Here is a 27034-nt window from a genome sequence, read left to right on the forward strand (position 1 = left end):
ATGTTTGCCGTTAACTACTGAATTTCATACTGAATCAGTATTGCAACATAGCATTGAAGGCCAGATTTTTAATGCAGATATTTGTGCAAATGCAAATGAATACAAATCTTTTAAAATCTGAATTAATAATGAACTTGGTACCCTCCCAGATTTCCACTAAACCACTCACAAAACATCTTATGTGAATGTAGTATCATCAAACTGGAGGAAGTAAATATATAAATCAACCAGAACAAGTCAGTAAGACACCTAGGTGGTGTTTTTTTATTATTATTTTTTTTTTTTTCCTTTTTGTCTCCTTGAATTTTGCTGGTAAGAGATGCCTGGCAGGATGAATATATGTGTATGGCTGAGAACCTGTATAAAATCATTTGCATATTGAATTAATGCGTATGGAATCATGAAGAGTTTCACTGGTTAAATGTTGGCAAATGTGTGCATAAGATAATGAGTCATTAGCAGCTTCTAGTTTACCATTTTGGTATGTGAAGAGGGAAGTTTGCAAGTTGTTAGTGTGAGACTACATACTCATGCCTATTTCTTGTTTATATCATAACTGATTTTTCTGATCTTCCCACATACTGTTCCCTCATGCGGTCATTTCCCTTGAGGGTAGTTAATACTCTATGAAGATTTTGTAGATTTGCAGGAGTTGTGTCTTGATGACACCTTGGGAAGGAGGTAGACCAAACTTTCCATGCTCATTCTGATGAGAAGATCTAGTAGGCAAACTTTTTTTTTTTTTTCCCAATGATAAAATTAATATTTATATAATTTAATGCCTTTTCAGAAGGATTGTTCTCCACGTTTAATATTTGCTTTTATTATATGGGAACTGCTTATTTGCTGTTGCATAACCTGTTTGCAAGAACGGTAGCTTCCATTGTGTTGTGTGAATATGCATATCTATTTTTATTTTGTATCTGAATATTCAACCAACATTGCTTTTGCTTTAAGACCTTTTTCTGATTTTTGACATTTAGGAAATAAATCATTGCTTATGATTCTGGAAAACTCAGTATACTACCTCTATTTAGAAACCTGGAGGAATGTTTGTAAATCTACATGTTTCAGTTTATCATGTCATAATTTCCTAGCTTAGTTTGAAAACAGTTGGTTCATAGAGCTTTAGTTTGGCTATTACACCAGTTCATGCTAACAAAACGGTTCTAACCTATGAGCAATTTGGTTGAGTCTCCAAATACAGAGCTAGCTTAATTAGACAACAATTGAGAGTAGGTAATCCCTGCAAGTGTCTTCAGCAAGGATTTGACTGCTGAAGTTATGTTTAACTAAGTTGAGCAAAGCTTGTAGTTATGGATGAAAGTTCATGTTTTACAATGTTTGTGTGGGTATTTTAAAATAATTGTGATTCCATGCTTACCTCTCTTTAAATCTTGGTGTAGATGAAGTGTCTTTATTAATCTCTAATAAGATTTGTAGTATCATTGTGTACAAATAAAATCTAGTATGTGATGTAAATAACACTAGCCTATTTAGTCGGGGGGCGGGGTAGGGGGGCATCCAACCAACCAGAAACTAAATAACTTGCAGGTGTTGTTTGAAAACAAGTTAGTCATATCCAAACAATGATCTCTGCAAATTTTAGTCTGGGGAGAACGTTATTACAAAGACATAAAGCTAAGGCAGGTTTATAACAAAAATACAAATGTAACCCAAGTTGTTCTTGGACAGGTAGTTTACAGTGCCAGCTTTTTAATGCTCAACCTATATTTTATTGACAAGATTTTGATTATGTATTAAAAATACATATTTGTACATAAAATCAACTTTGCGCAGAATTTTGTGCAGAATCTTTGAGATGGTGAGAAGGAAGAAAAGCTTGAACACTTCCCCTCTTTCATCTTTTGTGACTGGTTGTACATTGTGAAATAGGCCACACTTGATAAATGTTGGGTATGATAATGTAAAGGGCTTTGAAGAAATCCCATATGTTCATAATCAACTGGGAAGTTAAACTTTTTCTTGTACCTTTAAAAAAAAAAAAAAAAGGAAGAGGGAAAAATCAGACAAGAAACCTAAGGAGGAAACAGCTGGCAAAGGTCAGGCTGAACTAGCAACTGAATTTTAATTTACGGGGCAGGGGGGATTTTGTTTTATTTTCATGCCTTTTAAACTGTCCTGCATATTTTCTTTATTATCTCATAATTTTAGAAGATGCTAGGTTTTCTTCTCCATTTGGCTGTTCATTCTGAATTTGAGAGGAGGTAGAGAAGAAACAATTTCTGGGTTTGTATAAAAACAGTATGCTAGCTATTCAGATTTTTTTTTTAAGTATCGCTAGCTAGGAGCCAAGAAGGGAGCATCAGACTTACAGTAAATAAAATGAAGAAAGCAGCCTGAGACAGGCTTGTCTTATTTAGTCTAGACAGTACTTTTCATGCCAAACGTTGCTGGTCTCATTTCTGCTTGCCAGAGTTACTCTGATACATAGCATTCCTGGTCTGCTTCTATCAAGCAAAAGAGCTTTCTTTTTGCATGATGGCTAGTTGCAAAAGTTTGTTCTCCTTTTGCAGTGCTGTTATTAGTGTCTGTAATTTTGTTTGTTGAAAATGCGATCAGACATTTATCTGCCTTTTGTATACTTCAGCTATGGAAAGTTTTTGTCAAGTTTATTAAAGTTAAAGTTAGTTTGGACCATAAAATTACAAACTACCGGACAATTTAGTGACATAAGCCTATGTAATACAAAAATCTTGTTTAGTCTTGGCTGTTTCATGCAACATGTAAAGATTGGAGCTAACCATTGCATCTTTCTAATCTGTGTTACAGGGAACATTAGTACTACTTCAGTATTTTGTATTGCAACAACCAGGGGCTCAACTCAATTGTGTAGTGTTCAAGTGTGCAGTAAGCAGCATGGTAAAGCTGGGAAGCATTAGAATACATTTGCTTGTGGTGGTGTTTGTTGTAAATAGATGAGAGCTATTTCTTAACGTTAAGTGTAGTAGCCATAAGTCAATAAGTATGCCTTTCATTTCTGTTTTAAATTATAAAATTATAGTGAGGAGTGTCTGTGACCTACTTTGAATATCCTCTTGTTGCTTCTAGTAACATAGCACCACCTATTTCTGGTGGCTATGAACCTGGAGTAGTTGTAAAGAAATCCTTCTATCGTGCTACTTTTTCTTTAATTTAGGGTATTCAAATGATGGCACAGTCAGTGCCTGGCGTTGCTACTTGATGAGGATAGCAGCAGGCTTGGCTTTTGCTTTGGACTAGGGGTTCCTGGTACAGCAGATATGAGCATGGATACGGTGCCTGGGACCCCATGCAAAGACAGGACCCTTGTGAGGGGCTCAGGCAGAACTCCAGAATTTGGCTGAGGCTACCGTTGAGGAAAGGGAAAGAAGCATTTGTACTCCTAGGCTGGGAGGAGGGTTATTTGGCAAGCTGGCACTAACAGTAATGGCACCCAATGCTTTTTCATAGGGTTGTAGCAGAGATGCTAACATCTTTTCCAAAGATGTAATAGGCACTGGGGTGATGTTTGTTACCAAACTAGGCCTGAAATATGTGTCCTTGCGGCATCTTACACTTGTATTAATCTTTCTCAGTGTTAATGTTAATTGCCTTCTCTCTGAACCAGCACAAACTCTCCTGTCTTCTGAGGTCAGTTAGAAGATATAGTTCTGAAGATTTCTTTCACAGGGATCAATACAAGGAAAAAATGCTCTCACTATGATTTCTGGTGGGCTCAGTAATACACTGTCTTACTTAGAAGTTCTGCAACACTGAAGGATCCCCTCTGTGCTGGTCTAAGAAGAAGAAAACTGGATTCTCCACTAGTATCTGTACCCAAGCTGTTGATACCAGAGCTATGTGCTTGGTCTCATATGGCTCTCATGATGCAGTTGAAAAGTAGTATCCTTGATTCTAGGGGAAGATGCAGCATCACAGTTAGCTGTGCAATGTCCTTTTCATTATAAACTGACATCTTTAGGAACTAGGTCATTCATGTTGAGAAGAATTGGAATATCAAAAGAGCAGTCAGAACAGAGGGATCTCATAAATGCTTTGATATTTGAGCCCATCAGTCTTCTGTTGGAATTGCACTCCAGCAAAGCTAGTTGAGCTGGTCAGATGCCTGGCAAAAACATGCTGCCGGTTAGCTTGCATCTACACTAGTAGCAGATGCCCAAGACTGAGCTGTTCTTAAACATGTGGAGTACTTTTATGCATACCTAAAGTCAAGATTCTTGGTAGTTATACACTAGGAAGATGAAAACTGTGAGAAAATGTCCAAGGGTCTAGACAACTCTTAACTTAGGTGCAAACTTGGCTTCATCTTCTGCTTTTCATTTTTATGCTGCAAACTGTTGTAAGCATGCACCTTAATGTATGAGTAGGGGATTTACTCCTTGCTGAAACTAAGAGTACCAACTCACACATGAGGCGAAGGCATTTCCCTTAAAGAACAAGAACTTCTGGTACAGGGATTACAGCTTTCCTATGTACTTCTAAGTAAACCAATATTTTGCAGAGCAAAGCATACTCTTCCACTGCCTTAATATTAATTAGTTAATAATTAATATAAGCTAAATCAAAGAAGAAAATTGCAGTACCTGAGAAGGAAGGACGAGGCAACATTTTTAGATTCTGACAGTAGATCTTAGCCTCCAGTCTGAGGCATTCCTGTCTTTGGTATGGTGCGCGGGCTCTTTTTTTTTTTTCCTTTTTTTTTTTTTAATTTCAATTGTCACAATGGACTGTTGTAGGTTGATACGATTGGGCTACAGTGTAGCTGTATATGTGATAGAAGGTAATGTTTTTCATGTTATAACCTTAACAGAATACAGGCATTTAAATGGCAGTGTCTGCGTACAGTCAAGCAAGGAACACCATACAACATAAAACACATAAGTAACTTAACAGGTTGCTGTAATGTGGACTTTTGTAGTATGTTGACTTCTGCTCTCATGGGATGCTTACAAATCCTATTGGAAAGATTCAGCGTAAGCCCCCTTATGTCCAGGTACAGAAATGGATGTCCTTATACACAGGCCTCAAACTAGACCTATAGAGAAACCAGGTTGTGAAGGAAGAATTGTAGTGACCTTTCAAGGAAATTCAAGTCATTATATAAACAGTATTGAAGGTGGTGTCTTCGGCTTTCTCTCTAGCTGAGGCATTCTTGGTGAGAGTGTCAGCTTGTTTTGAGGTCTGAGCCTGACCTCCAACATCGCTGATGCCTCTCTTTGATCTAGTATGTAGGAAGCCTAAAGACAACACTGAAAATATTCTGTCTTAATTTGGGAACAGACTTTTACTGAATTTAATGAGACCGTCTAAGTATTGTAATAGAAAAATTTGGTTTGGAGATAGTCTGAGGATTTTATGTTTCTGTTGCATGTGAGAGTCACAGAATTTCTGTACTAACAAATGCACTTTTCTAAAACTGATCCAACTTAATAAGAGTCTGTGTAGGACAAAACCCTATTGTCTGTTCTAACCACAAATCCACTGGCTACAGCAGTTACTAAGCATCCTCAAATAACATAACTAAGGAATCAGGCTTTGCTTTGGAGATAGGGCCTGGCTCTGGCTCCAAATGTAGGAAAACAATGCTGTAGTCATCTGTCTTCTTGCTCAGCTGAAACTTCTTCAGCTTCATCACTGTGGGGAAGTACTGCCCAGCATTTTCTATGATTTAGGGCCCATGCCTTATTCTGAGGACAGCTATTTGCCCTACAGAGCTCAGACTTTTTGAGGGATCTCTGTTAAAAATCCTGTAACTTTCCTATATTTCCACTTCTGCTGAGCAAACATACTACAGACCCTCAGTTGAGAAGAGCATGAGGGATCACAGCATCCCACTCCTTGTGCCTTCAGTTGGGCAAAGTACAATGTAATCCTAATAGCCACTGTTACTAGGTTAGTGATTGATAATATTCTCTTGAGGAATACACATCTCTGCAGTGTGATCTACACTACCTACAACTTCTTGATAATTTGCTATTACTAGGTTCATTAATTGAAGACTTGTTATGACTTGCCAGGCAGTGGCACCATGCATTGTTATGACTTGCCAGGCAGTGGCACCATGCAGCCCAGAGCCCCAAAATAGCTTGTAGTTTCATTGCATGTGACTAACAACTATGTAACTTCCTCCTTTGCTTGTTTATTGTTGGGTGGTACTGTGGAGGGTGGGAAAGACAGCTTTTTGGTTTGAAAAACAGTAGTTTCTACTGCTAGTGGTATATGGGTAAATAACATTGGTTTTGGGGAATAAGAGGAATTCGTACTGAAAGTTGGCAAGGTCTTGTGCGGTGAGAAGCCAACAACAAAAGTAAGGAACTGGTAATATCAATGAGAGAATCAGTGAGCTTGAAGGAGCAAAATCTTGTTTGACAAGTAGGGGAAATTGCTGTGAAGGGAAGCTATGTGGTTGTGGGATATCTGTCGGACATGTTCAATAGAGCAGGCAAGGAGAGAGTGGATGGGGGAAGTAATGTGGAGCTGGGAAACAGGGACAGACCTCGTGATGAGATGGGGAAAAGACTGAAGAAGAGTAGCAATGTTCTTATGGCTAGCGGGGTATGGTGGGGAATGGAACAAGGTTTCTGGGAACAGAGGAAAGGTCAGCTGGGCATAGGGTTTACTTTCTGTATTTACTGTAAAATAACATTTGTAGGAAATGGGGGTTTGAAAGAACTGCTGTTTGTCTGACCGGTCTGGAAAGCTATGCGTCTAACAAAGCTGAGCTCCAACTCGTGATTTTGAGGAGGGCTTTTGCCCATTCCTCCCCGTTTTCTGAGCTGGTACTTTTTATCAGAAAAGAGATAATATAATCCCTGTAGTCTGTATCAGGTTATTAAAGTGTTTGTTGAGCTGACACAACAATGAGAATGCTAAATGTGTGGAAAATCACATGCTTAATCTGAAGCTAGTGAACTTCCCTGCTTTGGCGGGGGAGTTGGACCCGATGATCTCTCAAGGTCCCTTTCAACCCCTACAATTCTGTGATTCCCAAATAGTCTTATGAGAACCTGGAGTACAGATTAATGTCTTTATTTTTTACCGGTTGTTTTTGAGTCTAATTTATTAATTCTTACATCATTCCGTCTCTTCTGTTTTTTTTTCCTAAAACAGGATGATACCCCTTTCATCTCAGACGCTGATGATGAATCTTCATCATGGCCAAACACAGGAATATGTGATCAAACCCAAATATTATCCAGTAAAAAAAGTGATCTCAGGAGAACAATCCACTGAGGGCTCATTACCACTGAGACTGGGCCAGGACCAACTTGCATCACCTTTTCAATGTGAGTACAACTGCAGAAAGTGTACTGTAAGCCCCCCGCCCTATTTTTTTTTTTTTAAGATCTTGAAAGCTTCTGTTATCTGAATTTCAGTAACACTTCAAAAAAAAGTCTAAATAATTAAACAATATAATTTTCAAATTAGCAAATACTCTAACATTCTGCATCCTGTTGAGACGCGAAACAGATTTCCTGTATGGAGAAAAAAAAAGGCAACCTGATTCACTGCTGGACTGTCATTGAGCTATTTCTAGATGATAGCTTTTCCTTCAGATAAAAGGTGCTTTGTGAACAGTTGTTGAAGTAGGCATAGTTGAGAGCGTATTCAGCTTAAGGTGACAGTTTCCCTTACTTCAGTATGATGGATACCCTTCTTGGAAAGCTGGAGTCCAGGACTGTGGTCTTATTGGCAACTATTTTTCTCTATATTTAATTTATTATGTGTTTATGAACTTCTGCACAGTATGGAGGCTGCACTAGCATTTCTGCTTCATATTTATTAAAAAAAAGGATTGTGAAGGTGCCCAGCTTGTGGCCTTGGCTCATGCTCCATTGTGTGGGGAGCTTGAGGACAAGTTTTGGCTTAAAAGATGAAGAGCTTGATGAATTATGGGTTAGGCATTACAGAGCGTCTGCTGGCCTGATTTGGAGAAAAGTTCCTGCGCTAAAATAATGGACTGATTAAGACAGAGAGCTAAGGTACTCACAATCTCCTGACAGGCTTCTGCTACAGCACAGGATCCTCATGCTCCATGAGGATTTAGGGAAGAGGGTTTTCTTTTAAATCCATAAATACAGTTTCCTTTTGTATCTTTGCGTCTCTGTGTTGCACATCTTTATGGTCTGTCCATTTATACTTAAATGTAACCCTCTGCTTGCTTTTCTGAAACAGTAAATTCATTGAAGGGTAAGAAGAATCTTGGCCCTAATGGGAAGAACAGTAGTCAGCCCTGGGCCTTTAGATTAACCTTTTCAGAGCAGTGAAGTATCATGCTTGCAAAGCCTGACATCCTTTTCTCAGAACCTGTTGAGAGATGTTTAATTGTATTGTCAACATCAACCAGTAGTCCCTTTTGACAAGAAGGTGCCATTGCTTTTCTTCTAGTCATCTGTAATTTTCTTCCAAATAAGATATTAGTGGCCACTAGTGTTGGATTGTGTCCTATTCTGACTCTTGCTAGCCAGTGAGCATATAAATTCCAGGCTGTGTAGTTCTCCAAGTACTTAACCAGATTTGCTTCTCACTTCTACATTTGTAAGTTGGGAGTTGGTGGCTGCATCTTCTGACAAAATGGCTTAGATATCTGCTAGTACAGAGTACAGTTTGAGCTGTGTGGTGTTAGAATTTAAGCCTGTATACCCCTAGCCTGGACAGAAGGTCTAGAGTGTGGCCAACTGCATGCGTTTCTGTTGGCATACAGTTTCTGATTTTTAGAGGTACTTGGAATGGACTCTGAGGACAGAAGACTGTTGCTTCCATAAAGCTTCAATAAAAATTGATTATTTAACTTAAACTGTTAGTATTTCAATGTTAGGGATGTTTGAATTTATGACAGTGAGATAAGCTTAGGATGTGAAATTTCACGGCAGGTGTCACATGCTAACCACCAATGTGCAGTTACTCGCCCTATCTTGAACTGAGACATGAGCTGCTGTGAATCAAGTCATGCTTATGGCAGGGCTGAAGCTCATTGTTTGGTTAGAATGAGGAAATTGATGAGAGAGTGGTTGATGACACCATGGGATTCCTCTCAAAGCTGTTAAATATACAGCCCTGTTTCATGGGAGAGCCTCTTTATTTAGCAAAGGAATTGATAATGGCAGTGTAGTAATACTTGAAACAGAAGAGGGAAAATTTTAATAATTTTAATGAAAAGCAAAAGCCAGAAATGTAGTATTAAACACTTAAAGATTTTTTTTTTTCTTATCATGAAATATCTTATCCAGGAAAGAGATGAAATAGCTAGATAATCACTCTTGGGTGATTTCACCAAATCTTTAATTAATATCTAGAAATTAAATAGGGTGCAAAACAAGTGACTCAGTTATTTTTTGACCTTTTCTAAGCATTTTATTTTGAAATATTAACACAGTGACATCTGCTCAAGGTGTACTCCATACAACAAATCTATTTTTATTATCTGTAGCTACAATTGATGTTGATTTTTCTGGACCTCTGCAGGTGATTTTAATTGTGTGACATGAAATGAATAAACTTGAAATGGGAACAAGTGTCAGTACTGAAATGCCTTTAGAGATTGGTGTGTTCTGGTGAAGGGAGATGAGGTATAGGCTAATGATGCTTTGGGAGCAAAACTGCCAAATGTGAGCCGGGTGCTTCTGGGCATCTTCTGATTCACAGACTGGCAGTCTTGTGTGAATTACCTGTGACGGTGTTGCCAGACCACCATTTGGAGATACTACAGAGAAAGCATTAAAATTAGTCATGTTTAAGTAGTTTTCAATTCAAATTCATTTGAGGTTCCTCCCAGAACGTTTACTTGGCTGTATTTCAACGGTTTATTTTCCGGATCTCCAGTATAGTAGACTTAATAAAGACAGCAGAATAATGATCTGTTCTTTTGTGTCATTTAAACTGAATTCTACTGTAAAATTATACATTATATCACTGGAGCTTGAAAATTCAGTAAGCCATCAAAGTTGCAATAAGTCAGAAATATGATAAAGTCATAAATGTGATAGTTTTAAAATACTTGTCTTTAGATCTGAAATACAGATACAACCTATAATTTGCCTGAACATTTGAAACCTTAGGGTTCAAAATCCTCTATGATTCTAACAGTAGCAATGACATCAGCACAGAAATTTCAGTTGCAAAATTGTGTGCAACCTAGTGGTCTATAAACCAACAGGAAGATTATACTTTCAGTAAATCAGGTACATCTACTTCAGACGCTTTTAAAGGCACTGTTAAATAATAACCACCAGTCAGCTTGAGCTGAGCATGGATCCTATAAATAATAGTGCTGGTCTCCCTGGCTTTATAAATGTAATGCTGAAGAAAATCAGTTAAAGAAATTGTGTTGTTTCTAACAGTCTAAAGTGTATAAATATATGATTATAAGCAAATTCTAAACTAAATGTGCAATTTCTGAAATGCTTCTCAACACAGTTGTCAGAACTGCTGATTAGACTAGTAAGAGGGTAAGCCACTCACAGCTTCACTCTGTCCATTTCTGGTGTTAAATAATTCTTTATTATTTTTCCCAGGAAAGTTATGTTATACTTTTATCTTAAGTTTGAATATTTTAGTATTGTCAAGTTCTTATTGAAGAATATAAGTAAAAATAAGGTAAGTATCTTGGGAATACAATGTTAGATTTTCACTCACTGTTGAGTTATTCTTCATTTCAAATCCTTTTTTAAAACTTATTTTAATACAGGGTGAGGTAAAATTAGACGGTTGAGGAAGGCTGTTGAGATTTCTAAAAACATTGCCTATTGCTCCTTAGAGAAGAAATCTGTTTGTTTTGAACCATTCATTCCAAATACATAATACAATTTTTTCTACGTTGGGAATATGAATAGCTATGAAGCCAAATTTTGATTGTCTTTAATGCATTCTAAAAAGTACAATGAGCCTCTGTCGGGGAGATTTTCAACTTAGGTGTAAATTTGGATGTTTATAAAGGATTGTGACTGAGAAGCTTCTGCTTTTCTTATGGAGTATCACAAACAAACAAACAAAAAAAAACCAGACTGTTAGAGTAGTGTTAAGCCACCTGTATATTTTTTTCTTCTGCCAAAATTAGTTCATTTTTATGGCATAAGGCTGGTGCATATAGATATTCCTGCTCTGAAGAAGACTAAGGAATAACCATGGGTTGTAAGGGATTCAGCAAAGGATTCTGAAGGAGCTATATGATGTGATTGCAAAACCACTGTCAACCACTCCTGAGAAATTCTGTCAATGTGTTTTCCAGGCCAGGTTAGGAGAAGCATGGGAGATCAAGGAGAGTTATAATGCAGCTCTGTGTTGCGATAGAATACTGCAGAATGTCTTGGGCTTCATGGTTCAAGAGGGATGTGGACGATATGCTTCGTTTACCAGCGCGAGATAGTTTTGTAGAGGCATTGTGCATAGTGCCCTTCAGTCTCGAAGAAGTGGAATTTCTAAGTCTGAAATCACTTGTCTGATGTTGCTGGAGTGAGTGTTGCCTTCATGTATTGAACACTTTTGCAAGCCCCCACAGGGTTCCAGTGCCACATGTGTAAAACAATGATGCCACCATCAGCCATGATGATCCCTACGTTACAGGCACGTTGTGAAAATGTATCAGTTGGCACCTGAGGTGATCAGAAATGACATGAAAAACAAAACCTGAGAGGAAGTATAAGGAATATCTTACCCACAGCAGGAATAGCATTCTATGAAGTAAATAAAACATGTTTATATAACAAAGTTATTCCATGTTCAAAGTTATGGGGCAGAAACAATCACACTGCCCCAGGGATGCCCCATCCCTGGAAGTGTTCAATACTGGGTTGGACAAGGCCCCGGGGCAACTGATCTAGTGAGTGACATCCCTGCCCATGGCAGGGCCATTAGAGCTAGATGGTCTTTAAGGTCCCTTCCAACCCTTTCTATGGTTCTATGATATTAAAGTCATGTGTCTGTTCTTAACTACTGGTGCATTGTATTGCCTCAGATTTTACGTATCTTCAAATATGTTTATATAGTTTATACAGTTTATATGTTTATAAAATGTTCCACCTCTTAGAATTGCGGAGAGTAGTCTTTTACAATTCTGGCATAACAATAGCTTTTCTACTATTGGAAGCATAGCACACTGATAACTTACAGAAGCTCCTTTTTAAGCTTATACAGAATTTAACCATGCTGGTTTCACTGATGACTTCATAAGCTGATTATAGCAAAAACAGGTGTTGCTTTGAGATTTGAGTTTACACTACTTTTATGAAATTGCACCATTCTGACTTCACTGTGAGACACTTGCATCATAATAACACTATTTCCCCATCAGTAAGTATGGGTAAACAGCTGTAAAATACATAAATGTTTTACTGTTAAAGAAATGGATTCAGAGATATGACACATGTAAATGCATCTGTGTGATCAGATGTGTGACCGTGGCTCAGTATATGTTGCTTTAAAGCAGAAGCACCATCAGTTCTTTAGTGGATCAGATTTTCTTTCCATCCTTCTTGGTATTTGTTTGTGGAACAGTTCTACATAAACTACAAAATTCTCTCAGTGGCTTGTTTTAACTAGAGCATTGCATTTTCTGAAACTTCTGCCTACATGTGTATGTGTGTATATTAGGCTTGAACTCTGGTAGTTTTCCCTAAATGGAGGTTTTGAGAAAGTTGAAGGTAAGGGAAGAATGTTATGGCTATGCTGTGATTAAACAAGGCATGGCCAGCAGCATGAGGTGGGTAAAAAGAGAATAAACAGTTAGACTAACAGGCAGAAGAGAAATATTTCAGTAATTGAAGAATCACAACACAGCCTATTTGAAGGGAATGTGGAATTAAATTCACTCTGGTTACTCATGGGAACTGACATTTGCGTGTGTTGCTCCTGAGGTTGTACATAACCAAATACAAATAGGGGGATGGGAATACAAATAGGGGAATGGGGTGCTTTTTAAATTTCAGGGATTTTTTTTTCTCACATGCAAAGCATTTTCATATGTGTGCAGAGCATTTGCTCCCCTTCAGGGGGGATTTTTCAGGGACATTTTAAAATGTTTAAGCAAAATTTTGGTGCAGTCAGCATCAGGGTCAAACAACAGTGTAGCTTTTTTGATGATAAAAGCCAAGCAATCTCAGTAAAGCACAGTTTTCCTCTCTCCCATTTAAGAGCATTAGACATACTGCTATTTGAAGGCAGGGCAATTCATAACAGCCTTTTAAAGTTTGTATTTGATTCCAGTGGGACTTGGAAACAAGAGGCTGAACTCCAAATATAAATTAAGTGCTTTAGCTGGGTTGACGCTAATGCAGTTACCTCTGTAGACTCCAGCAGCACATTTACGTTGCTTTTGCTTCATAAAGTAGGGTGACAAATTCTGGGAAAAAAAGTAAGTTTAAACAATAACATAGTTTATTTAGCAATTATAAAGAACTGTGGAATTCTTTGAAATCCTTAGGAAATAGAATAACTATAAATGTAAACTTCTTTAAATGTACTAGAGCAGCAGGCATTTTAACAATACCCTTTTTGTGCCTGTCCTCCATACAGGGTGCATGATTGAGGAGGCAGTAAATCAGCCTCCTCCCCCCCCCCCCCCCCCCAAAAAAAAAAAAAAAATAAATTATGGCTCTGAGCTCACCAATAATTGAATAATTGAATGTCTGCGTGACAGGCAAGGACTGCTGGTGCTTTTTCAGGAATTGATTTAAATGTTATATTCACCCCCCAAAATGAATGGCCATCTATCTATGCTTTAAAATATGGAAGCCAAGAGTGATAAACAGCAGTGTGGGGAAAAATGTTGGAAAAGCAGATTGGTGATCTGGCAAACTGAATTAAAATCAGTTCAAAAATTGTTATAGCTGGGGAAAAACACAGACTGAGACAAATGCTTCTCAACTGTTGTGATGAAAGAGAATTGGCTCCAAATCCAAAGATTTCTCAAGAAGAAAGACAGAAGAGACTTTCCAGAAAATTCTGTAGGGGAAAACCTTTATGACGTGTTTCAAAATTGTAATTTAGCTGGGTAACATAGACAGGTTGAACGCACACAATCAAACATTAAAAGTCCCTTAGCCAAGCTAACATCAGAGTTGTTGTGATACCACTTGGATGCGAAGAATTAGTTCTGACTGTTGCAAGTAGCTAAGTCTGGTTTTACTCATAGGAGATACTCTTGTCTGATGTCAGTGCTGTCGCCCACGCCAGAAAGAATGAACAAACCTAGACAAAAAAGTACTGTAAGAAGGTCCTTTCGTATCCAGTGAGATTTCTGAATCAGTGACATCTTTATTTCTGTGAACATATTTTCGCCCCTTCTGAAAATTTAAAGAAGAAAGATCTTGGCTTCATGCAGTGCTGAGAGATGACTTTTAATGGTGATTCAGCATGCAGAGAGGGTTGTGTTCATTTATAACTTAATTCCATGACGTTATGTCCTTTATCACTGTTTACAGTTTGTTGACTTCCTTAGTGCTTTTCAGTTGCTTCCCTTCAGGAAATTGGATGCTAAATAAATATACTTAGTAAAGCAATATTCATTTAATTTTTATTTTTGATTCTTCCTGGAATGGTAAACACTTCCAGAGCGTTACACCTAACATTTGGTTTCTCATGTAAGTGAGTCGCCTGCCCTGGGAAGGGGGAAATTATGTGTCTATCTCAAGAATTTATTTAATGCTTTTCAACTGAAATGCTTTTCAACTGATGCTTTTCAACTGAAGAGTTGTAGTTCTATTATAGGACAAGGTAAAGTCTGAAGTCTTGATTGTGGAAGGAGCGTAACTAATATCCTTAGGTGAAATGCATGATTTCTTCTGAAGGAGATTGGGTGGTTGAGACTTCTTGAAAGAGACTTCTTGAAAGAGTTCTCTTGATAAGGTAAACAGTTGCTTTATTTCTGAGATTCTAAAGTGTCAATGACAATAATAACGTGTGCTCATCTGTGCCCACCTGAACTGTAATGTATAGCTCTAAGTTTGCATGGGAAGATGCTGAATTAACTGTCTGAGTGTGTAGCTCCTGCAGTATTACCTGCAGAAGCCTCCATCAGGGAAGATTGTTTGAGGTGGACAATGAAGTCGTTGCTGCTTCATTACAGCTGAGATGAGTGTTGTGTGGAATGGCTTTCTGTCTTAGACATTAAGATGATTGTCTGCTCCTAAGCTCCTAAATGTGTTTTTTGGGCTTTGTTCCCATATCCCTTAAGTGAATACCCTTTGGGCCCAGATACCGAAACATGTTGATATCATGAATGGGAGTTAAACAAGACTTCTGTGCATCAATCTCATGCTGGGATGCTTACTGCTGGAGATGTCTCTAGTCCCAAACCTGAAGCACAGTTGTAAACTTCCAAGCCTGAAGCTCTTGAGGAACTTGAAGTTCTGTTTCAGAAGTGCTTCACTCTGAAGAAGTCAGGCTATCTGGGTGCTGGTCTCTAATTCCCACTTGGACCTGCGGCTGGAAGCATTCATCTGCCTGCCTGTCCTTAGGAGGGCAGTCAGTTAAGCCTTGTTAAAAATATTCAACTGTATTAAGGTTCCTAAGTTCCTCTGGTGTAGTCATGGTGGGGTTTGGAACCACAGCTGTTTTGAAGGTCCTCCAGTTCCTCAAAGAAAAGTGTCTAAGCCCTAAAAGGATTTCAGCTAAATGCAGTCTTTTGTCCTCAGTATATCCTGTTTAATAGGTTGGGTGCATTCCTATTCAGCATGCTGCTTAGGTTGCTTACCTATATGAGATTAACTTCTCTCATCTCTCGTACAAAAGGCCTAGGACTGATCAGGGGCATGTCTCAAGGCTAAAACTTAAGCTTTTTAGCATTACATTCCTTTGTGGATTTAGTTTGTGTAATACCTTTAAAACAAATAAACATAAACCAATAAATTAAACCAAATTGAGGCCATCCTCCCAGACCTCTCCAACTGCATTACAGTCTGTTAATTTACTTGCATTGGTATGCTTTTCTAGAACCTCTTAAACTACGTACAGGGAAATGATAGATACATTTTTCACTACAAACTATTGATCAGAGGTACGGGTTTTGTTTGGTTTTGTTTTTTAACCTCATTTTAAACATCGAAAGTGGATGTAAGCCAAGGTAGGTTGTTTCCTGCCTGAAGACTGCATGTAGAGAATCATTGCAGGGGGAAAACAGACAAGGAAGAAAAAAAGGTGATTCATTATACCTGCTGACAGAAATCAGTTTTCCAATCCATGCATGAATCATTTGTTATGCACTGGGACAGAAGAAAAATTATTCTAATTGCTGTGAATTCCTCTGACTGTTCTGAAAAGGCAATGTCAGTGAGAGGATTTGACAACAAAGGGCTCCTGGATGGGAACATGTAAGTATAGCTATGAATGTTCTTCAAAGCTATCTCAGCGCTTGTGCCTGCATGTGCTCCTTTGATGTCTAAGTGACAGCCGTCTATGGTGAAGAAAACACAGTGTGCCTCTGTTGCAGACATCACTTTATCAGGATCTGCTCAAGTTCATGAAGAAAGTGTGCTTGAATGAGGCAAGTTTTGCTGTAGCAAATTATTTTAAGCAATGCATTGTGTACCTTTACATCTACTTTAAACTGAGGTTAAGAGAACTGAAGAATGGGTTATTTGCCTCTCCTAAAATCAACCAAAAGTTATTGCTGGGGCCGAGAATCACAGAATGGGTGGAGTTGGAAGGTACCTCTGAAGATCACCCAGTCCAACCCTTCTGCTGAGAAGGATCACCTAGAGCATTGGATCTTGGGTGGAATAAAACTCAGTTCATCTTATTTTTAGTTTCATTGTCGTATCTGATTACTCTCAGTGCTTGGGAATAGAGAATCAGGTATGAAGTGTGTAATGTAATGCAACATTTCTGATGAGCACAGATGCACTGCCGTATGTAAACGCAGGCGTTTTAAATAGAAATCAAAAATGAAGTTACCTAGCATCTGTGCCTTGTGTTTTTGAATCCATGCATTTTTCAGACTTTGGCTTGTGCTCGTGGCGGTTAAATAGAATAAGGCTCATACTCTCCCTGGGTTGTAGATAGGCTGAGTTCAGCCTTGCTAATGTCACATAGACGAATGGTTCTTATTCACATCATGGGGATGACATCCTTTTCCAACCCATCAGAAAAGGATTCAGGGTGTCTGTGCCCCTTTGACTATCATGTAGGCTGGTGCTGAGTATGAAGGATCAATAGTGCACTGTTGGGGGAGAGAAACAAGTTATCCCAACATGAGCATTTCAGTAAAGATGCATTAAGTAATCCTGTTGCACTCCCCAGCATTGATCAGAGCTCAGCTGCAATCGTGTCTAGTTTTGGACAGTTGAATTGAAGGAAGACAAGAACCAACTGAGGGAAATTAAAAGCAAAGCAAGAAAGAATGTCAAACTGCAAAATATGGCTTGTTAGACTGAAAAACGTGAGATGGTTTTGGTTTGGAGAAAATGAGACTGACGGGGAATCTCAGTAGCAGTCTTCAAGTATGGTAGAGATCGATTTACAGAGGAATAAGGTTTTCTCGGAGTTCACCATAGATAAGACGGCATAATAGACTTGAATTGCAACAAGGGAAATGTGGGTTAGGTATTAGGAATATTCTTTATATTAAGAAGAGAGACTGAAACAGAGGAATGTGTTCCTTAGGGACACTGTGGAATCTGCGTAATAGAAGGGTTTTAAGAATAGACTGGACAAAGTTTTTGTGTACTGCTGTTTTTTTTAACTTGTGAAAGGAAGGGAGAAGAGGTAGGAGAGGTTACAGGATCTGATAGTCTCTTTCGGTCCTTTCTGTGCCTAGCAAGGGCTGTATTCCTCTCAACGTGCAATCAGAAATTTAGGGAAGATCTTCTAGTCTGTATGTGGACCTAGTGTCTTTGCATCTCTTTTTTTTCTTTTGTCCTTTTTTTTTATTCCTTAGTTACAGTAAGAGCTAGAAGTTACAGGTGTCTCCCAGACTTTGGTATATACCCAAGGTGTATGGTAGCTATGTTTCAACTGGTTCTGATCTTTGCAAAACTTTGTTGTTGTTTTAAACTGATGATTAAGTGATGGTAAAACAGAATTTCCTCACATATTGCAAGTAAATAAATATAAAAAGGTCATTCAACAATAGTTCGGAAAGCTTATCTATTTTACTTACATGGTTGATTTTTATACTACGTCAGCTTTCCTTTTGGCTGAACAAGCATATCTAGTAGTAAGGACTAAACCAGGTGTAGTGGTAAAATAACTGGGAGACGCATGTTTTAGGAAATAAGTAATTTCCTCTCATTTCTTTCCTTTTATCCTGTCAGCATTTAATTAAGAAAACAAGAGAGGGGAGGGTAAGGGAGTAGGTCATCTGAGAATTTAAAACATTGAATCGATTTGCCATGTGAAAACTTACTGGCTTTGATATAAGAAGATAGATTTGCATTCCAAAGTTCTCATGCATCATGGCTATTGTTTGAAAACATTAAACTGTCTGAGATTAAACCCATCATAAATTGTTGTCTTTGGGAATAGACCAGTGCAATTTTATTTATTATTTTTAGATAGAATCTTCAGGCTTTATGAGATGCTGTGTAGATACACATAAAAACATACTGGCTTCAGTGCAGAAGTAGGTTGACACACTGAGTTTGTGTCATTTTTGGAGGTATTAATGGAAAGCCTCCAGTTTACTTAATTGTTTCCTCAGGAGATTTTTCATGGGGATATTTGTCATAACTGACGGTATGTTAAAACAAATAAACACCAAAACCCTCCATAACACTAAAAGTAGTTGGAAGAAAGTTTTTTGCAAGGATTATGGGAGAGTTATGTGTAAGCTCCACCAGCCAACTCTGCAGTATAAGCTACTGCTTATGATTTTTATTGTGAATAAATGCATCCCTTTGATAGGTCACTTTGAAGCATAAGAACATTATACACAAAATTATATATTTTTTTCAGCACATTAAAATAGTTTCTTCCTTTTGCCCCACTTGACCTGTGAGACAGTACAGTGTAGTCATCTTCTTAACAGAATAACAGTTCTGCTTTCACTCGTGCTGCTAGCCCATTGTCTTCCTTCAAAACAGGGACATACCACAAATCTTCTGAGATCCACTACAGCTATTGAATACTGTCTAGTTCAATCTTTGCAGAATGCTGGAGCTATGAGGGCAGCCATAAAACCGAAGAAAAAAATGTGTTTACACAAATTCTTCTAGAAAGAAGCTAAGACTGAGCAGCCTTGCAAACAAAGGCACTCAGGAGATTCATAAGGAAACCTTCCCCTTGTATAACTCTGCCCAGGAGTGGATGCATGAGCCACTGTGGCCACCTGGACCTGAAACCTTCCAGCTGTCCCTCTTAACCGATTCACCTTTCCTGCTGATGCAGGAAAAAAAAAAGAGTTTGTCGTGATGGGCAGTGGGGATGGAAGGGATGCTATGAAGAAATCCTCTTGCTTATATTTTCCACTTCTCCTGCAGTTGTTGTTGTTGTTAGATCATAAATTTATCTCAGCAGGAGCTTGCCATGCTTGTAATATTATATCATACTTACAGAGATGGAAAGAAAATCATATAAAGGTGGTGCCAATTTTCAACTAAAATCTCATCAGTTTATCCAGGCATCTTTCTTTTTGAGTCTAGCCCAGAGAATTTCACAGGTTTTGGAAATTATGTGTACATTCTTCCACTGATCTCCTTGGACAGATGTATCTAAGGGTCCTTAGGCATGAGTGAACCTAGACCGGGAGGCAGGGTGATGGTGCAGTTTACTGAGGGCTCCCCCTCCCCCCATTACAAGTTTGCTACCTGGTTCAGGGGTGAGGATTAGCTACTACAAGTAATCCTGAATGGCCTATCGTTAGTAAGCCAACAATCTGAATTTATGCCTTTTTTCCAGTAGCTTTTCTATTTACTTGGTGTTTATATCTTCTGCTTGTATTTTCTTTCATTAAGCTCATTTATTTATCTGCTCCCACATTTGTATTTTATCAAAGTCTGGTCTTATACTTAAGAGCACAGTGAGGTGTTTCATTTCCACACGTTTAAAATTGGTTTTGAAGATTTTATGATACATTTCTGTCTCTCTATATAAAAATAATGATTTCAGGTATGTTGTGGTGCTGTAGCACCATAATTCTTCTCCAGTCTTCTCCAGAAATGAATTTGAGATAATCTATGTTGCAGACCTGTTCATGTCTATGTCACAATAGCATCATCAGTAAAGCTTCTGGAGTTTAAAGAAGAAAATAACCTGTATGCAACCTTACAAATGCAGTGTCCTTCTGTATACAAACTAGCCCAAGTTCAAAAGAAGTCAAGGCTATGACAGTAAAGGGCATTTTCTAGTGACTTTCAACACTCATGATGCCAAACCATCTAAGAAGTATGGAAGGATGTAGTTTCCCCTTTGGATTAAATCTTTGCCTCTTTGTAGAAGAGAAAACACACATATATGCGCGCGCGCACACACACAGAACAAACACAAACCAAACAAAAATAGATTAAAAACCCCACACAAACAAGGACATGATTTGAAGAAGTCGAATACAGTTTCTGCCGAGCGCTTCCTTTCAGGAGAAAGGTCCGTGGGCTCTTTTTGACTGAAATCTGCATGTATTACACTCACTGTTACGGTCTCTGAACCTGGGGCTAGGTGAGGATAGTCCTGTCTCCTGAGGTATGACTCCAGAGGATGATGAAGACAGCATCTCTGCCTTGAGTCACCTAGCTCCTTCTCATACGCTGATCAACTTTCAGCTCAGATTCCTTCCTAAATGTCTCCAGAAGAAATGAGGAATTTAAAAGCAGTATCCTGCTAGGAAAGGAAAGGAGAAGAAAATAAGTTTTGCTATATTTTTTGTAAATCTAAAAAAAAAAAAAAGGCAGAAAAAATAATTAAGTTGTCTTACGCCGGGCTCTTTGTAACTGGTATATCAAGAATATCCATGTGAAGTGAACTGGTTCTCTAGCAAGTGCATCGTTGGATGATGATTCAAGTATTTGTAGGGGCCAGAGCCTGCATCACATGGTTTTCAGACTTCCTGCTTCCCTAAAAACCTGCATTTAAGAACTGTTTAATGGATACTCTATCTCTGTAGATAGTGGCCAGTGTTTTCAAAATTGCAGTTCAACTGCTGCTCCTATATTCTTACTCCCAAACTTACATGGAGGCGTCTGCTCATGAAAAATGGGTGAGAGGCAAATTTACCATTTCCCCTCAGTCTCACATTAAGGCATCTCTTCCAGCAAAAACTGAGGCTACAGAATTTTTCTGATAAAATGTGAACTATGTAATAAAAAATATTTTTTAAAAAACAGCTTTTTTTTTTTTTTTAGCATCACGCCTAAATTCTCCTACAGCTTTAGACTCAACAACATAATACAAAATATTATGAAGGAGAATTAAGTCATGGTATAATTCCACTTATACTGGCAAAGCCAATTTTTTTAGCTAGGCTGGAAAACTTGTGTGGGTCCCCCAATACAGTAGTTTTTACAGTGTAGACAGGACTGACTCTTTTGACTCAACTAACCATGTTTTTTCAATTACATCACATCCTAAAGGAAAAATGTTACTAAAACATCTGAAGTATAAAAGAGAAAATGAATTGGGCTTTTCTAGGAAAACAATATATCAAGATATATACAGATAACATATATATGTGTGTGTGTGTATATATATATATAAAGATGCAAATGACATACAAGCATAGTAGTATTGCTTTTGAAGCCCTGTGTGACAAAGGGAAAGCTTAGAAATTCTAGCCTCAGCAATTCACAAGCCATTAGATCTCTGTTCATAGGGAAATGTGTAGTAATAACTTCTGTAAGAAATACTTGACATCCTAGATTACAGGGTCTCTAAATGAACTGAAAGCACAATACTAGCCTTTAACTGAAATATTTATTTCTGTGTGTCTGTTGCGGCGCTTCTAAGTATTGTTAGGGAAAATAAGGTGGGAGCATCTGTAATCCAGCTGCTGTTCAAATAGCGCGGTGCATTTACTGTAGACAAAACAGTTGGCACAATTGTTTTGTTTATGAAGAGCTAGAAATAAGAGACTCTGTATTCTTTTGAAGTGGGAAGATCTGCATTTCTTGAGACTTAAATAAAAAAAAAAAAAAAAAAAAAAAAAGTCTGGAGGGTATTCTGTAACTAGGTTGGACGGCAGCTCTCCAGCAACTTTTTTATTTCTATGACAGGAGGAGGAAGGAGATTCTTCTCTTTCAGTGCGTCATTTCTTGGGACTTTCAGGTTTGTTATGAAAGTATTTATGGATAGTTTTAACAGAGATGCTGTAATATATTTATAAGAACTTAGTAAAGTTATTAGTAAATGTGCAGAGGGCAAAATGTTTTCTTTTTAAATAATTGCAAATAGCATCTGTTCTTTCCCCCTAATTTTACTAATTAGTTTTAATCTTTTTTGGCCTCAGCTGTTAAATGTCTGTTAGGATTAAATACATCTGGTTTAAAATCAAACTCTATAACAAGAAGTAGTTCTTCTGATGAGTTTAATTTAAAATTAGTGCTTGCTCATTATGTAGAAGATTTTAAATGACTGTTAAGGAAGTATGTTAAAAAAATAATATATATATATAGCTTTTTTCCACCTTTGAGCTCAGAACTAGTATTTTCAACTACTGATACTTCCTCACCCCTTTCTCTGCCTGAGCTATTTATTACTTAAACAAAGGCTGACAGCAAAGCTCAGTCTATAATATGTAAATCCTTGTGGAAAAACGGTGCCAAAAAACTGTGAAAAAATGGGTCCAGGCAGCTGCGTCACAAGGTTTGACCACTTTGGGCTGGGGTGCCAGGAGATTTGAGACAGATGTTTTCAGACATGCCGCATGCCTAAAACATTTCCAGGGGTCGAGCTACAAATAGTGACTTAATAAGTGCAGAAACAGGAAAAGTATGCAGGAGGACACAAGAGTTTATTCACCCCTAGGTGCACAGCCAGCCTCTTTACATTACATCTGCCTGTCAGGGTTGGCTATTTAAGCTGTCATGCCCTTGGTATTGCTCTTTGTCTGACTGTGAATAAAGTGCAGCATTGTGATTACTAATCCCACTCCAGTGACTTGACTTTAAATGTGGTTTTGGAGCGTATCCCGGAGCTCTGTTTGCTAAGCTTCCTACTCCTGTTTCAGAGACACCACTGGAGATCTATGAGAGAGAGCACTGCAGACTGCCCTCCTCCTGGAGACCTGTCGCCTTTTTCTCCCCCCCCCGCCTTTTTTTTTTCAAAACTTTTTGAAGGAAATCAATGGATACCAAAGTGTTCTGTTTATTTTTCTTTCTTTCTTTGCCTCCGCTGACAGTGGGAAATCACACTGGTCGCATCAAGGTGGTCTTTACACCCAGCATCTGCAAAGTGACTTGCACCAAGGGCAACTGTCAGAACAACTGTGAGAAGGGAAATACCACCACCCTCATCAGTGAGAATGGCCATGCTGCTGACACTCTGACAGCCACTAACTTCCGAGTAGGTAAGTACCCTGAAACTGTATTTGTCCTTAGCTGTCCTCTCTTGACTAACAGAGGGAGGAGATATTTTGTTATTAATACCAGTTGTGCATCTGCTGCTCTTTGTTTGGAGGGCTGTGCTGAGAAGGAACCATTGTATGCTAGACAAGCTTTCTGGTATCCCTCTGAAATTATCCCAAAAGTTCCTTTTGTGTTGCAGGAAAATAAATAAATAAATAAATTCATTAGAGTTTTCAGCTGCAGGGCTACAATATGCTAAGCTGAAGCTTTTGGTAAAATCACTCCCTCAGAGGTTGTGTTGCTAAATAGAGGAAATGTCAGATTCCACAAAAAGTTCTGTGTTTCCTCCTCTTACTTGTTGAATAGGTATCAAATGCACATGAAAACTTAGCTAACACAGTGAATGTCTTCAAAAAATTGTTCAAGAGTTCCTTAAGACTGTAGTACTTTTTAGAAAACAAACAAACAAAAAAGGTTATAATTTCTTCTTTGCTGCTGAGAATAAGTCAGATTTCATATTTGCCATTTAAAAAAAATGAGCTAATATTAAGGCCAATTATTGAAGCTAGTAATTTCTCTGCTAGTGTTTATTCTTTCTATTTGCTCAATAAAGAGTACCAACAGTATGCCAGTCTAAACCTTGTAACTGTTTAACTGTACAAAAACAAACCCTGAAAGCTATCCGAGTTAATGGATTAGCATATTTTAGCTGTACAATTTATGAAGTTCGTAGGAATTTGTGTGCAAATATTAGTCTGGTAAGCTAAATGAAATTCAGATATATGGATGCATACTTACACGCTTTATTCTTACCTGCTCTTGGAAATAATTTTGCTGTAATCATGAAAATATTGTAAAATATCTTTAGAAAAAATAACTTGAAAAATTAATTATTTTGCCAATTTGTACTCAAAGAATGCCAGATATGAACATTGTAATTTTAGTCTCCTTCTAGTATAAACATAATGTCAGGCAGTGCTGATGCTGGCCAATACTGCCCTTTTTAAAGTGCACTATATTTCAGGCTCTGAGGGGGAAAAAAGCTATTCCAAATTATTATTCTTTTCATCCAGACAGACGATACAAAGAGCAGTTCCCTTTCTTAAGACTCTTACTAGACTAGACTGAGGATGAAAGCTTCTGAAATGAATAACACATTCCTTGATAACATCCATATTTGTAATATATAAATGTTTTGGAGTAAAAATAATTTTTTAAAAAAACTTTTCAAAAGAGCAATAGAGCACATTTTATTTATGGTTGTTTTGATGCATTAAAAAAGAAAAGTTTTTTTTAGAAAGGAATGGTAAATGAAATACTTTAAACTCGTGTTTTCTGTTAATACAGTTGTTTTAACCAGTGTTTTGGCAAGAACCCCAGTTAAGTAAGTTTTTGGTTTAATTTTTCAGACTTCTGTGAAAGGATAGATAGGGTTATTTCCCCCTTCCTTTATTCTTTCCCCACACTTCATATGACCTATTTTTTTTACTGAAATTATGAAATGTTGAGAATGGGCGGTCATGTAATTTGTCTGCTATGTAAATCTGTGTTGTAACATGACCTTCCCTCAAATACAAACTTGGAGAGTGGAAATTGACCTGTAAAGGCACGTTCCACACCTTCCTTCCTGGCCTCGGGCCATGCAGGTTGTGATTCACTGTGTACAATAGCCTGCTAGAAGTATTCAACAAAAGCAGTTCATAATAGTGTTTGATGGAAAGTTAAGGGAACATTATGTTTAAAAATGTATCAAAACAAGTCACTACACATCTAGAGGCATTTTTAATCTGTCTGTACCTATCTATCTTCCATGTAGCCTTTAAAAGACCACAAGTATTTACCATATCTCTGAGTATCATGATTTTAACAGAAAAGGAAAAAGAAAGAGATCTGAACTGTGATTCCAAAGCTCTCCACTTAAAAAAGCTGAGTGAACTGAACTTCTTAGTATGGGGAGAGGAGAGATCCCACTCCTCTAGGTCGAGTTCTGTCATTGGTCACAGATTTTCAGGAGCTTTTGAATCAGCGTTTAAAATGTCAATTATAGAAATGATTTTTATGTCCTTTCTTTTAACTAGTATCTCATTAGCTCAGACTTGTCCTGATCAAGATGTCTCGTGATACATAAAGCAGAAGTAATTTGGGTCTTATGAGATCATTTATTTTTATTATATTTTTAACATCTGTGTTATGCTTTGCTTGTGCTTTTTGCTTTCAAGACCCATTTCTAAACTTGTTTACTTACTGTTTATCAAAAATGAATGGAAATTCTTCTTCTAAGTATTTGACATTTAAAAGTGCAACTGTGAAAACAGAAGGTCGTGTCAGAAAATACGTACTTAAAGCAATGAGCAGCACAGTTTCAGTAGTTCTTTTAAAGTCTTTCTTCTTCCTAAACTCAGAAAAGATAAGTTCACATGCCCTATTTGGAAAACTAACTCCTATTACTAATAATAGACATCTCCTTTGAATGGGAAATTAGGAAACTGCCTTAGATCATTAGATTGTTGTTAGATCTAAATGCATTTCCTTACCAGGAGCAGCTCTCTAGCACAAAAGATTTAATTCAGAGTATCTGTTGACAGATTGCAGTTAGCCGTCATTTTGCTTGGTTCTTAAAATTCATTATTTCTAATAGTAAACGGAGTAAAATTTCATGTTTAGCTTTTAAACTTTCTAGTAAACTTCAGAAACATTTTTTATTTTTGAAGAGTGTAAGCTGCAATGCCTGCACTGAAGCTCCTGAAGTTTTTCCATGGGTTGTTTCAGATTCTTAATACTTGCTCGGTTGGTCATTTCAGCTGAAATGTGGTACCAGTGAAGCTAGGCAAGGAACAAAACCTGTTTCCTGAAAATTTTACTAGATATGGATAAGTCATTAAAATAAAAACCCACAAGAAGAAACAGATTGGGGAAAATGTAGCTTTTCAGATGGTTGAGATTTTCCCTGTTTTCCTAAAGAGCTCTAGCATTTCAATTGAAGGTGATGAAAACTTAGTAATTAAAAAGGAAGGATCTCCTTGATTGCCAGTATGCTTCAGTGAAACAGTTTTTTTCTTTTATAGTTTCATTTTGTGAATGGGCTATGTTGCATGGTTAAACTAACCAACCTCCCATATTTCATTGGCTTGGAGAATGAAAGCATTTATTCTGACTGGAAACTTCTGCTGAATAGATGATCCTCGTTATTCTGTTAGATTGGTGCATGTGAAGGTTGTATGGTATTTCAGTTCCAATATATCTATGGAGGCTTGTAAAACAGGGTCGGTATATGTGCATAGGAAAGGATGCATATAGAATAACATATGAGCTTCCTGCCTCATTCACTGTTGAGGTTACTCAGTGACATGTCCTGTTTCTCCTCAAAATGATTCCACATTCCAAAATACCCTATTTTTGAAATGATTTTTTTCTCTGTAGTCAGTGGGAGGACAGTGACTAATTTGTAACTGTAAAATGAAGCAGTAAGAAATTAGGAAATGCCCAACCTAATGTTCTTCATACGCTTTAATTTTTGCCGTATTGTGCAGATGTATTTAATTATAGGTTTACGTACTATTTTTTTTCCACAGCTTCTTACCTCTTTCATTGCATAGGAATGACAGAAC

The 27034-nt window shown here is 37.7% G+C and overlaps 1 protein-coding gene across 7 annotated transcripts in view; it reads left to right on the forward strand.

Moving 5' to 3' along the window:
• Positions 1-27034, forward strand: part of LTBP1 (latent transforming growth factor beta binding protein 1) — a 207865-nt gene that overhangs the window by 51407 nt on the left and 129424 nt on the right. For 6 of the 7 annotated variants that reach the window (XM_035320455.1, XM_035320458.1, XM_035320457.1 and 3 more), the window contains 2 exons: positions 7114-7289; positions 23261-23428. In XM_035320455.1, the coding sequence (XP_035176346.1) occupies positions 7114-7289; positions 23261-23428 (344 nt within the window). Of the gene's footprint in view, positions 1-7113; positions 7290-22912; positions 23429-27034 lie in introns of those variants that run through there. The other variant, XM_035320461.1, reaches the window with a different exon arrangement.

This window comes from Oxyura jamaicensis, chromosome 3, assembly GCF_011077185.1.
Source record: "Oxyura jamaicensis isolate SHBP4307 breed ruddy duck chromosome 3, BPBGC_Ojam_1.0, whole genome shotgun sequence".
Taxonomy (NCBI): Eukaryota; Metazoa; Chordata; class Aves; order Anseriformes; family Anatidae; genus Oxyura; species Oxyura jamaicensis.